The sequence below is a fragment of the Squalius cephalus genome (assembly GCF_949319135.1).
Source record: "Squalius cephalus genome assembly, chromosome: 13".
NCBI lineage: Eukaryota > Metazoa > Chordata > Actinopteri > Cypriniformes > Leuciscidae > Squalius > Squalius cephalus.
The window spans coordinates 36,174,529-36,190,736 of NC_137134.1; the positions used below are offsets into that span (position 1 = coordinate 36,174,529).

The 16,208-nt window shown below is 41.4% G+C and overlaps 1 protein-coding gene across 42 annotated transcripts in view; it reads left to right on the forward strand.

The window, feature by feature from the left end:
- Positions 1 to 16,208, forward strand: part of ptprsa (protein tyrosine phosphatase receptor type Sa) — a 212,707-nt gene that overhangs the window by 85,807 nt on the left and 110,692 nt on the right. For all 42 annotated transcript variants that reach the window (XM_079890978.1, XM_079891018.1, XM_079890986.1 and 39 more), the window contains one exon: positions 4,712 to 4,880. In XM_079890978.1, coding sequence (XP_079747104.1) covers positions 4,796 to 4,880 — 85 coding nt within the window. In that variant the 5' untranslated portion in view covers positions 4,712 to 4,795. The remainder of the gene's footprint in view (positions 1 to 4,711; positions 4,881 to 16,208) is intronic.

The window sequence follows — 16,208 nt, forward strand, 5'->3', positions numbered from 1 at the left end:
ACATGGTATAATAAATGATCTGTGGGGTATTTTGAGCTGAAACTTCAGACACACATTCTGGGGAACCTGAGACTTATATTACATCTTGTAAAAAGGGGCAAAATCAAAAGAACTAAATAAGACATTATATATCACACAATGAGTTAAGCAAACTTGGGTTTTTATTGTTTTCTTTAATTGTCAACTATACGCTCAGAACTGGAGAGAAAATGGTGGTGGGATTGTGAAAGCACCTCTGGCTGAATATGATAGTGTTTTTTGCCGCTGGCCTTTCTTTGTGTGCAATTCAAAATGGCAGCTTGGACACCAAAGAGAGACACACACGAACTCGAGCCACCTGGACTACACAGTCAAATCTGGCGCTGACATGAAAGCCAGATGTGTGTGTGTGCTCAAACTCTCTCACTTTACTGTGGCGGACAGACACATAAGTGTGTGTGACCGCAGGAGGAGTGTGTGTCCTTGATAATTGGACAGAATCGAGAGCCATTCAGAAGGGCCTCTGTTTAAAACGGTGCCTGTAGCATACGGAGGGAACGGCGCCATTACAAGGGACTCTTTAAGGGATATTACATTCACTCGTAAATAGAAACGGCCTAGGCATTGTTTTATGAGATCCCTCCGAGGTCTTTTGTCTTGAATCTGGTTTTAAACCATCACATTTTTAGTGCGTGTATAATCAGCCGGCCCATTTTATTAGTGAAAAATCCTGAGCCTGTGTTTCCCTTTCACTTTATTTTGGTGGTGCGTACTGACATATTACTACTTTGCGCAAAATGATCACAGCGTGCATCATTTCACTTTCTCCTTACCTAATGTAGAAGTGTAATTAGCATCTATTGGCTTTGAATGCATGCGAAGTGTGTTAATTGCCCATCATGCTAACCTTGTCAAATAAATCTTTCTTTGTGGGCATACTAACATTCGTTGGCTTCGAATGCTGGCGGATTCCCTGTTGTTTCTTTTTAGTGAAAGAGGTTACATGAGAATTGCAGAAAAGCTGTAGTACATTATCTTTGCTTCACTTTGGGCTCTTTGGCCAATGTAGAAGTGTAATTAGCCTTTTATTAGCCTCAAATGCATGCACTTATGCGCTAATGCGCACATTAACTTTGTGAAATAAATCTTTCTTTGTAGGCATGCTAACAGCATTAGTTGGTTTCTAAATCTGCGGATATTGTCGTCTAAGATATCTTTTTAGTCAAAGGTAACTAAAGAGGTTACAGGGAACGTTGCAGACAAGTTGTAGTGCGACGTCTTTTCAACACGCCCGGTTGCGCCGCTATCAGCGGTTTGATCTCTATATTGAGGAACGCTCTCTGGGGCGCTTAATTGGGAGTTTTAATTGGACGTTCGCCATGGTTTCTTCCTTCCATTTCCCTCACACAGACTCGCTGGGGACTCCAATCTGGCTTCCTCTTCTGATTACCCAGCTTTAAAAATCACACATACACACACACACTATCGTCCTGCCAGTTGTTACACAGCTGCATCTGTTTGTTTTCTAAGCGTCTGCGCGGTGGTTTCTTCGTCGACGTGCCCTGCTACTAGATTTTTGCATTCTTGCATCAATCTGCAAAAACCAGGACGTACTTCATGTACATGCACATAAACTCTGTCTCTCTGTCAGCGTTTCCCGGGAGGATAAACAGCACTGCGGATTTCATAATCATCACTCACGTTAATGCGAACGCATTTAATGCGGCACCGCAGCCATGGCTTGTACTTGGACGGTCCAAGTGTTCACGACTCTTTGCGACGTTCATTTAGAAGATGTTTTTATGTTGTGTTTATGTGCTAGAATGTACATGCACTTCGTTTTTAACACGCCTATCATTTCTGCAAGCATTTTTTCTTGTACCCCAGTTTGATAGTTTCAATCTTTCTCTCTCTTCTTTTCTGTCTGTTGCCGTATCTCTCCGTTTCAGTGCTGAATCCAACATATAAGCATTAATAATGCATGGAAACGTGCAGGATTAGGAAGCCAGCCAGTCATGAGCGCAGCCCTGATTACATCTGACTGCTGGTGCTCTCCATTAAAAAGGGAAAAACAATCATACAGCATATTGGCATTGGCCGGAGGTAGTGACAAACTGAATATTTAGGACCTGAGAATGCATAAATGCAAGAAAGATACTCGACCGACTGTCAGTGGTTGCACTGCTGTGATCTTCAGGCATCTCCTCGGCTCATAATGGCAAAATCCTGGATTATTTGCACGTGTAAAACACAGAGATGTAGAGTTTTGCGTGCAACACATTCCCAGTTTGTCAGCGAGCGCATGCCAAAACACAACAGCAAGACGCAAAAGTTTATAGTGTTGCTGTGCGTGTAGCGTCATTCCCCAACAAGTCCATAACATTCTCCTCTCCGTACAGCTCAATAATTCATACACACTGGTCCTTGTGCATATTGCATGATGGTGCGGTCGAAATGCGCCTCTTTTCCCAGCCTTTGAGGGCTAGCCAAGGTGAGGAACATGAATCGAGAGCAGTCAATTCAAGGAACGCCTGTATTATGTTGTGAATAACAGATTGCACCAAAACTATGATCGCATTTATTAGCAGTCCTAACTCGGTTGCTTTATCATGAGGCCGTATATAGGTCATTAGGATCCACTGTTGTCTTGTTGCAATGAAACTTCAAAACCTCACGCTCCAGACATGGTGAATTAGGAGTGGGCCTTGGGCGGCCAGCGTAGGGGAGCGTCGTAAATCAGCACGGACGTATTCCTCCTCTTTGTCTGGGTATTTGCCTGGCCTGCTTTGGCACTCTAGAATCGAATCCCTCGACTGACGCTTTCAATTGTTTATGTGGGGCGGAATTTCAAGTGTCTCCACGCAGGTTGACAGGAAACCCAAAGCCGACAAGCCAGCTGTCACTAGGTCCTCACTCGCGCATTATGACTTCCAGCCTCTCTGGAAACTTAACACGCTGCACTAGAAGAGCACAAACAGCGGTGGGGACTGACACGCGTGTGTATGTGATGACTGTGTTATTGTGTTGAAGACACAAAGGACTTATTATTAAAGTCTGAAGTGTCTCACGTGCCCTCTGGGGAAACGAACAAGAGGGTCCTGTTGCTGTGCGTTATGTCGGCACCCACAGTCGAGATCTTGGCTTTTTGTGAATTTTGACTGTTTGGGTTTCAGTGCTGATGAAGCGTTACACTGTAATGTCTGGGACTTCTCTGTATTTTTTTGGAAGTTCCATTACATTTACAGTTACTATAAGTATTTTTTATATATTGTATACAAAAAAGCCTAATGCAATAATACTTCAAACAGTATTATTATTATTGTATCTTATACCATCCATATTATATGAAATATTGTTCATATTTAATTTTATGCACAATGTGTCATGTCTGTGTCCATATTGGTTTCTGGCCATTCATCTGACATTTATTTTATTAATTTATTGTTTTTTTAATTATTTTATTTCATTTATCTTTCCATATTGGTTGATATTATTTAATTATGCTTGCTAATTTACCTTATTTTTATTTTAAATGACCTTTTCCATAATCTGACACTCACTTAAACATAAAAAAGGTATTATTTAAAATTCTTAACACTAATTTTTGTTCATATTGTACATTTATACTGTTGTGATGCCTAAATTCACTTGGAGCATTTAGTGTTTTATGTCTAATTTTATTTGGCCATTTATCAGTTCATTTTGTAGTTATAATATTTTATAAAACATTATAAAATAATTTTTTGCTTATTTTTATTAAGAATTCACAATATGTCAGCACTATGTCTATTACCATATTATTATTATTATCATTATTACATTTTTATTATTTATTCATATTGGCTGATATTGGATATTTTATTATACCTGTTCGTTTTTCCTATTTTTACAGTTAAATTACTTTTGACATTGTCTTTATTTAATCTTCTAAAAAAAAAACTTTACTCAAGTTATTCTTTAATTTATTCTTTAAAATTAATTCACTTTTAGCCTTTAGTGGTTGTGGTGACTATTATTTCTAGTTGATTTTATTAGACATTTAATATTGGCCATTTGCCGGTTCGTTTAGTAGTTCCTCGACTCCACCAGAACCCGAAGGCACAGATTTAAAGAAGTGCCAGCTTGGACTCCGACTTGTTTGAACACCCTTATTGAGTCACACAGGCCTGGAGGTTCGTCTACAGAAGACACAGTCACTCTTTACAGTCTCAGTGCTTCATGTCAACATCTCTTTCATTCTCGACGTGAGCGAGTGCTTCCGAAAGCAACTACACGTGTTTGCGCGTCTCTTGCCATCTTGCCATCTGATGTTCTTGCCATCTTTAATTAAATGGTGTACAAGCACATTCGCCGGGTTTCCGCCCCGTCTGTGTGAGAGACACAGCAACCCGTCGACTCCCGAGGCAAAGAGAGTGGTGACGGGGGGATTAATCGCAATTTGGCTAAAACAAAGAGACGCCGTCTGAAATATTGATGAGTGGCTTGGTAATTACAAGATTGGTGGATAAGTAAATAATGACTAGATCCAGTGATAAAGCCTGACTAATTATGAGTTGTGTAAAACTGAAATTGGGAGTCTCTGAATAGGCTCAGAGTGAACGTTCTGGTAAAGCTTGTGAATGAACTTTTGATGGTTGACTGGTGAAAGTATGTTAACACACTGGTGTTTATCTCGCCTGTCTGTCAGTGAATGCCAATACTCATCAGGATTCTTCTGTTTTGTCTCCTCCAGAGTGCCAAACGTCCAGTGTGCCGACCCCTCGTCTCCAGCCTGTGGGGCCGCGGCTCTCCAGCCAGGTCAAAGGTCATCTGTGACATGATGCCAGCCGGCCACCTGCCCATCCTGCTCTCCCTGAGCGCCCTGCTGCTGTCTCCGCTGCTCACCGGCTCCTTGGCCTTATGTAAGCAAACTAAGATGAAACTCGAGCTTAAAAGTCAAGTCTCAGGTGTCTTAAAAGTCTATGAGTAATATCATTTTTCTCTCCCCCTCCCCCAAGTATTAAGAGTAAGTGCCATGCAAATGTCAATGTAATTGGCTGAGGACAGCCAATGTTGGGTCGGCATTGATGTAGCACCAATGCACGCCCACTATTGGCAGATTCAGTGGTTGAGGGCGGGCATTTTTGGTCAACATAGACGCAGATCCAGTGGTTGAGGACAGCCAGTGTTGGTTTGACATCGACCGAAGTACCATTGCATGGCCACAATTGGCAGATTCAGTGGTTGAGGGTAGCCATTTTGGGTCAACATTGATGTAGTACCATTGTAGGCCCACTATTGGCAGATTCAGTGGATGAGGGCGGCCATTTTGGGTCAACATTGATATAGTACCATTGTAGGCACACTATTGGCAGATTCAGTGGTTGAGGGCGGCCATTTTGGGTCAACGTAGACGCAGATCCAGTGGTTGAGGGCAGCCATTTTGGGTCAACATTGACGTAGTACCATTGTAGGCCCACTATTGGCAGATTCAGTGGATGAGGGCGGCCATTTTGGGTCAACATTGATATAGTACCATTGTAGGCCCACTATTGGCAGATCCAGTGGTTGAGGGTAGCCATTTTGGGTCAACATAGATATAGTACCATTGTAGGCCCACTATTGGCAGATTCAGTGGTTGAGGGCGGCCATTTTGGGTCAACATAGATATAGTACCATTGTGGGCACACTATTGGCAGATTCAGTGATTGAGGGCGGCCATTTTTGGTCAACATAGACGCAGATCCAGTGGTTGAGGGCAGCCAGTGTTGGTTCGACATCAACGAAGTACCATTGCATGGCCACAATTGGCAGATCCAGTGTTTGAGGGTGACTATTTTGGGTCAACTACAACTACGACTAGTTGACTAGCCATCCATTAAGTTGATTAAGAAATGAGGCCAGCATTAAGTTTCTGGCCTTATGTTTATGACTTTTTTAAGGTTAAAACTATACTCAAGCTTTACATAACATTATGGATGGGTAACAATGATCAACTGGTTAACTAGCTGCCCAATAACCCGCTAGTCGATCAAAACGTTGAACCCAAAACCAAGCTAATTAAATAGGACCTCGATTAATCGCCAATTAAAGCCAATTAATCAACTAGTTGTTCAGACGACCCAACGACCAATTTTTTGAAAGTTGAAAGTGTATAATTTCGCACAATTACAGTTTCAAGGCTGTTTCATAATCATCAGAAGAATAAAAAAGGAACCGCTGTGTGTGTTTAAGGATCTCCCCGTACACGTAGAGACGTGAAGCGCGAGATCACTATTTATCGGATTATTTCGTCTCTCTTTACCCCCGTGCATATCTCTTCATCAGACGGATCGGGGCCTGTGCTGTCTTTTAATTTCCAAGGCTCGAAGTCAGGATTTGTTCTGCACCATTTCTCCCCTAAGATGGGTTTAGAGACGCATTAGGGAAACAAAACAAAGAGTCAAGTGAAGTAAAGAGGGACGAGTGCGGGATGAAAGCAGAGGTAAAGCCTCCACCTACTGCTTTCAAGCCTAAAATAGGTGTAATTCAAGCACCGCCTGAGAGATAACATGAGAATGGGCCGCTGTCAGATACAGTCTTTGTGTGCCCGACATTGTTCTGTTCTCCTATTTGTTGGTTTTGTAGGGCGGCCCAGAAGAGAAGGCAACATACATCTGATGCCTTCACTTTGAATGCAATAAGGGTGAGAAAACTATTACTAGTCGGCAGGCTGCTTGTACGTGTGAGATTACTCTGGATTCAGATTCACGTTTCAAAGGAGACGTTTACTTCAGATGCGTTTCTGCATTCAAAAACAGTTAGACAGAATGTATTTACCCCAAAATTAGTTAAAAAGACGTAGTTAAAGGCCCACTGAAGTGCCTTGGAACGCGCAGCTTTATTTGACGCGTTGATGTAATTTCCACTGAAACAGGAAGCTAAGGCGGGACATATTGAATGGCTCCTCCCCCTTTTCAAATAGCCAATAGCGTTTAGTTTACCTCACAGACTGCAAGTGGTACTTGGTACAGCGCTCGGAGACGTGTGTGGTTTTTTTTCTTTAACATGCAATGCCTTTCTTCTTATAATCGTAGGGGATGTAATCACTCACTATCAGTCTTTGTTTTTTAATGGTGACACCCTCAAAATTGCTCCTGGTGTTTGTCTTGAGTCTGTGTGCGGGTCGCTGTGATTCAGATGTTTACTAGGCAGTGCACATGGTCCCAGAGCACTAATCACTCAATCCCCCCTCAAAACCCCCAGCCACCGAAAGCCTCTGCACGGCGCCGTCTGATTGGCTGCGGTGCCGTCTGCTGTGCTCTCACAGGCTCTGATCGCTAATTACTGTCTTGACAGGTTGTCGCGCAGCACAGCCGGCTAAGCGGGGGACATTTTGTTGTTGTTCTCGTGTCATTTTCAGTTTTGGAGAAGCTTTGAAACTCATCTGTGAAGTTTACTGCAAATTGAAAGTCGGTACGCTAGAGTTAAGATGCTGTTTTGGAAAAGACGTTAGCACTTACATGCTAAAAGTTAGCAGTTAGCACTTTAAGTTACAAATAAAAATAACTGATTCGTTTAAATTAACTGTTTTAGCTATTCACTATTAGACCTCCTAATGCTTCGTATGAGAGTTTAGGAACGGTCAAGCTACTTATTTTGGCACTTAAATGCAAAAATTTAAGAGTTAGCGACATTTGCACAGTTACAAAACTATATATTTGTTTAACTAATTCAATTACATCAACTATTTTTGTGATTCACTAAAATTAATTGGATTTCCTAATGAGAGTTAGCCGTTTTGATTGTTGCATCAGCTAGCATGATGCTAAAGCTACGTGTGCAATACAATGTGACATAAAAACAGCAAAGTAGTGTTTTTTTTACTCTACATCACTTCTAATTGGGAATACGTCGCTTGTATGTACACTGAAAAAAATTGGTGTTAAAAAGTAGAAATTGCTAGTAAATCTAGCAAACCATTAGAAAAAAAATGGCAAGTAACACATCAAATTAAACAAAATGTTGAAGTAGACCAATTAAAATAATGATGTTTTATTTGCAACTTCATAACATTTTTATTGCGTAGTTAAGCTAGGAGCATTGCTGGTAGTTAACAGCTCCCAACACTGATATATTAATCAATTTCTGTACTTTTTTTCTTCTTAATATCTCATTCACTCTGAAATGCATCAATTACGGACGTAAATTGGGTCGCATACTGACTTTAAATCACTTTTGTTCTCATAAGCCCCTGTGTAAGGTGATGTGCACATGACTGAGGTGGTTTTGTCGTTCAGCTGAACCACACACACACAGGCTTTTATTTCGACACAGACACAAAGCGAGTGGATGTCACCTCTGCGAGAGGTTGCCAACTGCATGATGTCATCCTCACCGCCTCCCTCGGCTCGCTCTTGTGCTCATAAATCAACATGTGGAGGAGACGTTTTTAATCAAAAAGAAAAAAGGGCTGTGAATAAATCTGGCCTGTGGTAATAAAGCTGGGGGCTTGTTTTTGTGTGTGTGTGAGTGTGTGTGTGTCTGTGCAGAAAGTCCAGTGGCTTTACATTTACACAATTAGCTTATGAGTATACGCACACACACACACGCACACACACACACACACACACACACACCTCACGCACACATACATACATACACAGACACACACCTCACACACACACACACACACACACACACATCTCACACGCGCACACACATCTCACACACACACCTCACAAGCACACCTCTCTCACACACACACACACACACAACTCACACACACACTCACATACACATACACGCTCACGCACAGATACAAACTCTCACGCACGCACACTCACACTCGCATGCACACACACACTCACATACACTCTCTCACAGACACATATACACTCACACACACTCTCTCACAGACACACACTCACACACACATACTCACACACACACACACAATCTCACACACAAAAACACACACTCTCTCACAGACACACTCTCACACACACATACAATATCACACACAGGCACACACTCACACACACTCTCTCACAGACACAAACGCACACACACATACAATATCACACACAGTCACACACACTCTCTTACAGACACAGACACACACACATACTCTCACACACACACTCTCTCACAGACACAAACTCACACACATACTCTCACACACACACATACAATCTCACACACACACACAACTCACACACACACTCACGCTAGCACACACGCTCACGCACACATACAAACTCCCACGCACGCACACTCACACACACACACACACACCTCACACACACACAGACACACAAACACACACTCACATACACTCTCTCACAGACACACACTCACGCACATACTCACACACACACACAATCTCACACACAAACACACGCACTCTCTTACAGACACACACTCACACACACACACACACACACACACGCGCACACACTGTCTCCATCCTCACTATATAAGAAACAGTTTTAGTACAGTGTGTCCAGACTCTTGATTGGTACGTATCAGCATTACATCAACCCGCTTATTAGTCCGTATCCTTCACTCTGGGACGAGGCGTCAGACGGGGGTCCGTTTTCCCACAATCCTCCACTCGAGCTCTAAAAACAGTCGGATCGGCCTGGGTGCGCCTCCGTCTGACCACACAACACCCACTCTGAGCCTCTCGGCCCCTGAAAACCTCCAGCGTCCAGAGACACCCTGTCCAGCGCCGCGTCGACCGGACCCAAATATCCCGTGTCGAAACTGTACACCACAATCTGCACAATGCTCAAGAACACAGGCTCGTGTTATTCCTCCATGTCCAGTTACTATGATTTCCTGTGGCCATTGCTATATGTGACCCTGGACCACAAAACCAGTCATACGGGTACATTTTTTGCAATTGAGATGTATACATTATCTAAAAGCTGAATAAATAAGCTTTCCAGTGATGTGTGGTTAGTTAGGATAGGACAATATTTGGCCGAGATACAACTATTGAAGATCTGGAATCTGAGGGTGCAAAAAAATCGAAACATTGAGAAAATCTCCTTTAAAGTTGTGCATTTATGTTGGCGATTGTGCTGCACTCACTCACAAAAATTAATGTTTTATATATTTACGGTAGGAAATTTACAAATTATCTTAATGGAACATGATCTTTACTTAATATCCTAATGATTTTTGGAATAAAAGAAAAAACGATAATTTTGACCCATACAGTGTATTGTTGGCTATTGCCACAGATATACCAGTGTGACTCGTGACTGGTTTCGTGGTCCAGGGTCACACATTAGCAATCCCACCACAGGCATGTTTGTTGTCGTTCCTCAGAGCGATGCTCGCTCCGCCGTGATATTTCGGGAGACGGCGTGCCACGGGACGCTGTAGCGTTTAGCAATCTCCTTAAGTGTCTGCATGCAGCCTGCGCCCTTGCCAGATCCCCTCCGCTTTGATTGACTCGGGCAGAAAGTGACGAGAGCGATTTCAATAATTTATTTTTCCTTTGAAGCTTCCAAGTGAGAGATTTCAGTCCCCTGAGGGAAAGAACCCCCGCCTTCGCCTTGTCTCTTTAAAGTTATCAGCTAAAAGGCCCCGAATCTCCCTCATTACCTGGCTTGTACAGTGCTCAGGTTTAACCTCCCCAACGCAGCTCCATGGCTGAAGTAAATCTCAGGTTTTCACCACTCGAGGTGATAAAAAGGTGATCAGGTCAATTATTTATCTATCATCTATCCAACAAATTATATTGATGATTATGTTTAATCATCCATACCAAGCTCAGGTTAGTTGTTAAAGGGAAAATAAACCCCGCCACCGTTTACTCGCCCTCATGGCGTTCTTTCGTAGAGCAACAAAGTAGACGTTTCGACGAATGTTCGTGCTGCTCTTTTCCAAGAATTGTGACTAGGCCATATCAAGCTCAAGAAACAACAAAAAAGCACAGTAAAAGTTGTCTGTATGACTCGTGTTTAGAGCTGAATCATTAAGAGATCGCAATCTCGATTCAATCTCCCATTACTAAATGCCAATGATTTGTCCGTTAAACCTTTGACAGAATCCCACCAGAACATTCAGATCTGCACTGACCCGCTGAAAGTAATTTGGCGCTTCAAACAACAATTGTATCAATTACATCGTTACACCACTAGGTGGCGACAAGTGGCTTAAAATGTACGTAATTGAATCATTCATTCAAGAGATTTGTTCAAAAACACTGATTCATCCAGTAATTAAAGTCCCCCTGTGGTCAATAATTGTATCCCTTAAAACTCATCCTTGATCACCAAAATTACATATTTAAATGTTTTTTCCCTTAAAATAAAGTATTCATGCCTTAAAATAGCTTGAATGTAACTCGACACCCTTGCCTCATTTAGTATACGTGGTTCTATGAATATGCAAATGAGCCCCGCCTCCACTCATTCACAGCGTTTCAACACAGTTTTCCTTGTGTTGAAAACCAAGCTTTTAATGTTGTTTATGTGTCTATGTGGTGTTTTTAATCTGCTTTAAGTCAAAGCATGTGTAAATTCATAAGTCGACAGCATTGCTGAGTATTTCCTCCTTAAAACTGCAGTGAACCAAAGACAGTCTCAAAAACACGCTTTGAAATCGCTGGTGTTTCTGACGTCACAAACTACCTTGTAACCAATCAGATCAACGTGTGATCGTCAACCAGTGGATCTCTGAGCTGAGTGAGTGAGTGGAGGCGGGGCTCATTTGCGTATTCATAGAACCGCGCATACTAAATGAGGCAAGGGTGTCGAGTTACACTCAAGCTATTTAGAGGCATGAAGAATTTTTGTTCAAGGAAAACAAAAAAAATCATTTTGTTGATTAAAGATGAGTTTTAAGGAATAAAATGATTGACAACAGGGGGACTTTAAGTTATTTATTTGATTGTGTTGACATTGCTGTATGTATAGCGAGGCCAAAGACCAATTTTCAGCCAAGGCTGGACAATAAAGTACAACTAAAGTACAACTGATTATTAGCTTCTGCAAATAATCATGCAAATATTGTAATAATTAAATACGCCGGCGCTCTAAGTTGGACACTAATTCATGTGTCAAAAGTATGCAAAAGTACAATTGAGATAGTAGACTTTCGAAGTAAAGGACTTACATTTCTGTCCATTTCTCATGCAAATCTATCGCATGACTTCTGGAGACTTGGAATACAGTCATTTGGTGCAACTCTGCTGCTTTTAAATGTGCTATTCAAATAAATTTAGACTTTTTTTTACTATTATGGTCACTTTTTGGTTCTTTTTGGCGCTTAAAAGCTCCTGATCACTATAGGCTACGCTTCCGTTGTATGGAAAAGAGTGGCTTGAACATCCGTCAAAATATCTTCTTTCATGTTCCGCAGAAGACAATAGACATGAGTGTGTGTAGATGACAGCATTTTCATCTCTTTAAAATCCTCCAGTAGACGCTTGACCAGCAGATGGCGCCTCGTGGATCGCGTCACCTCCACCTGCTGGATATTACACTCGCACACACACTTTCCCTGAACAGCTCAGATTAATCATGAAGCAGTTTAGCTGGCTCGGATTTGCTGAATGTCAAAAATGATTATTGCGTGTCACCTCTGTGATCCAGCATCAGCGACTGAGCCCTTTACCAGAGTCCCATCAGACTCAATAGATTGAAAAGCCTTTCTTTGTGGCTCCACGATCAAATTCAGTTTATTTCTGCTTAAACAGTTAATCAAGACAGTATTGCAAGTACTGAGGTGGATATTTGATGATTTTGTTTGTGTTTTTGATCAAACCCCAGACGTTTTAGTTTGTTTATTGTTCTCATTTGCATAATTGATGTCACGGCGACAATTAAAAGCGGTCAGCCATTGAATTCAAGCCTGACTGACACGATGATGTTTGTGGCGCTTACATTTCTTCAGCAGTATTTGTGTTTTAGCGCACATCCAGCTGGCTCGTTCACATCTGTCTTTTATAGTTTTATCATGATCTCATTGCAAAGTAAGACCTTTTTTGTTTTGTGAGATTCCCACAGTCCACTCCGAGGTCTTCAACCCTCGAGCGATCGCAGGTGTCCGTTTTTACGAGGCCTGTCAACAAGTACCAATCGCCCGAGGACGCCGCAAATCACTGTAGATTGTTGCAATTTCCTCCTCGTCTCAGTTGCAAAATTGGCCTTATTGTTAAAGTTAATTTCCTAAAGCTCTCGGTAGACTTTGACTTGCTCACCCCACACCTGCTAAAGATTTTCTTATCCAGACTCCTGCAGAAAACAGCGGCTCATTAGGGGTCGGCTTGAAGTATCATAATCAGCGGTAATTGTAGTAATATGACAGGAGAATTGTGGGAAGAGGACAAGCACAGCGGGACCAAACAAGTGACTTCCTGTTGTTTGCATATCTTTATAAGCTTTTGTTCGGTTAAGTCCTTTTTTTTTTTTTTTTTCTCCTTTATAACAGAAATCTAAATAGACACACGAGACAATGTTTGACATGCAGATTAAAAATAAGAGATGGAGTGAGCTGATCATTATGAGAAGAAAAAGTAAACCACTAAATCTCATTCAATAATTGAGAGCTTTAATATGGCTTTATTTATTTATTTATTTATTTATTTATTTATTTATTTATTTATTTATTTTAAAATGGTGCAGATCTTAATTGTTTTTATTAATAAATAATTTATTATTATTATTATTATTATTATTATTTTATTACTTTTAAGGCTGAAAACTCATTGTATTAAAGAAACTGGTGCATGCAACACAAATGGCAATGTTCAGGAGGTATCAATTCTGATTTTATTATTAGAATCATTTTTATTATTTTATCGTATTATTAAAACCGAAAAGCCGTTGTATTAAAGAATCTGGTGCAATTTGTGTTTGTTACATGTTATGTAACATTTTATGTCGTTATGTTATGTTATGTTATGTTATGTTATGTTATGTTATGTTATGTTATGTTATGTTATGTTATGTTATGTTATGTTATGTTATGTGTCATGTAAGGTCATGTTATGATGTTATGTCATGTTATATGTTGTTATGTTATGTTGTTGTATTTTATGTTGTTCTATGTCATGTTATGATGTTATGTCATGTTATTTGTTATATGTTGTTATGTGTCATGTTATTTGTTCTATGTTGTTATATGTTATGTCATTTCAAGGCTTGATGTTATGTCATGTAATATGTTATATGTTAAGACATTATCTTATAGAAACCGGCGTGTTAGTCCCGAATGGCTCTGTCATGCTCGCCTGTTAAAGACCTAAATGACCCGCTTAGGGTTAATGATGACCTCATGAAAACATCTGCACAGAAATCACATTCGACCTTTACTGCCATCTGTCTAGAAATCATTTCTGAGTCGATTTAGTTGCTCACAGATGCTCCACAACTGCGTTTCTGAGTAATGCTCTGCATTATGCCACATAACCAGATATTTATATCGTGTGTTTCCCCCTCCGTCCCTTTATCGTTCCTCCACATGCTCTCTCCTGGTTGGGACTTTTAGTCTTCTGCATCTTCTGATGAAGCCTCACTGCAGTCGATTAGCTAGTTAAAAAACGCCCGTCTCGCGTGTTTCTATGGCGATGTCTGAAGTCAGATCTGCTGACCGATAGGCGTGTTGGCCTCGTGTGGCCGGAGAGAGAAGGAGAGAGAGAGAGAGTCCAATTGGGAGGACGAACCGCGGCCGGTCTGAAGTCAGTCGAGCACACGGCCACAAATCTCTGTGTTCAAGCAGGCGAAGCTAAACCTGCGGCAGTCCTTTTCCTCTCACCAGGACTTTCTCTCCTAGTTTTACCCGTTTTAGCGTCACAAAGACTTTCAGTTAAGTCTACAAGAACTTTTTTTGTGGTTTGCTATGAATCTAAAGATCTTCTTCACATCTAGGCAAACGCACTTTCCATAATGTTAGTGTCGAACCCCGGTCTTGTTATTTTAAGAGCAGGTGCTTGGCTCGTATGTAGATGTTGGTTTAGAGTCCAAACATTACAGATGTTTTGGCCGGAACATGTTGCTCACATTGATTTCCCAAATTACAGCCACTTAGGACATTATCCGGCACTGGGATCCCCGTAATTGCCTTTTTCAGAGGTAAAGTACGTATGATACCGAAATGTGCCTTTTTACCCTTTTAGATAAGCCTCAATCAGTGGTTGAAAGGTGGCTATTTTAAACAAGATGGGCGTCAAGTGATGCTCTCTCCCCTTTCCTAAAACGCCCCTGATGGGCTGACATTTTTTTTGCGCCTGCATTTTTCTAATTCTCAGCATAATGGAGCTGTTTTTTTATAAGCTTGGGAAGGTTTCTTTTTTTTCCTCCGATGATTGTGGTTAGTCATCCGTCACCCCGAGCCTCCCGTTATAGGTGACTCGCCAAATGGAGGCGACAGAATCATGTTATTATAAGCGTTTCTTAACGCGAGAAAAAGAGTCTGAAAGGAGATAAAGCATGTCCTTGCACACAACATGAAAATAAATAATATATATGTATGTATATCACCATTTGTTTGGCACATCTGTGCTTGGTGCTGTCAGGAAAATGAAAACATATGGAATTATTTCTCCTTCATAGTGTCGGCCAGTGGAAAGGTTAATTGTGTGAGTGATCCTCTTTGTCTCGTGAAGTCTCAGCTCGTCAAAGCTTCTCTATTACACTCTCAAGCTCTCTGTCAGAAAATCCATAACTGACTGCGCTGTAGGCCGTCGCATGTGGCCGCTAACGCTCGTGGGTAAAGCATCGATACCCAGCCGGCGGGAATGTGTGACCTCGGGCTACACAGACACTGAACAGAGAGGATACACAGCAGAGGTTAAACCATAGCGAGCTAGTCAATCCATCACTCACGGGTGGTTTTTATGACCTTCGTCTTGTAGTGGAGCTGCGCGATTAATCGTTCAAATATAGCGATCTCATTCCTAAATGACAATGATTCGGCTGTGTCTATTAAACCTTTGACAAAATCACAGCGAACATTCAGATCTGCGTTTGATCCAGAGAGAGTAGTTGTCATGTATAGCTTCACAAACAGACTTTTTTTTATATAGTCAACCACACAGCAGACCCTGCAACTCATTTCCGACATTTTTTTCTTCGTAGGACACCTGTCACGGGTTCGTTCATTCAAGAGTATTCATTGGACGAAAGTGAAAGTGATGTAGTTGCGGTGAGGTAGACAAAGGAGAGACGAGGGTCTCCAGAAATTACGAACGCATGAAAACGTATTTAAAAAGTGTGATAATACGGCTTGTGAACGGTTCACCGGAAACACAT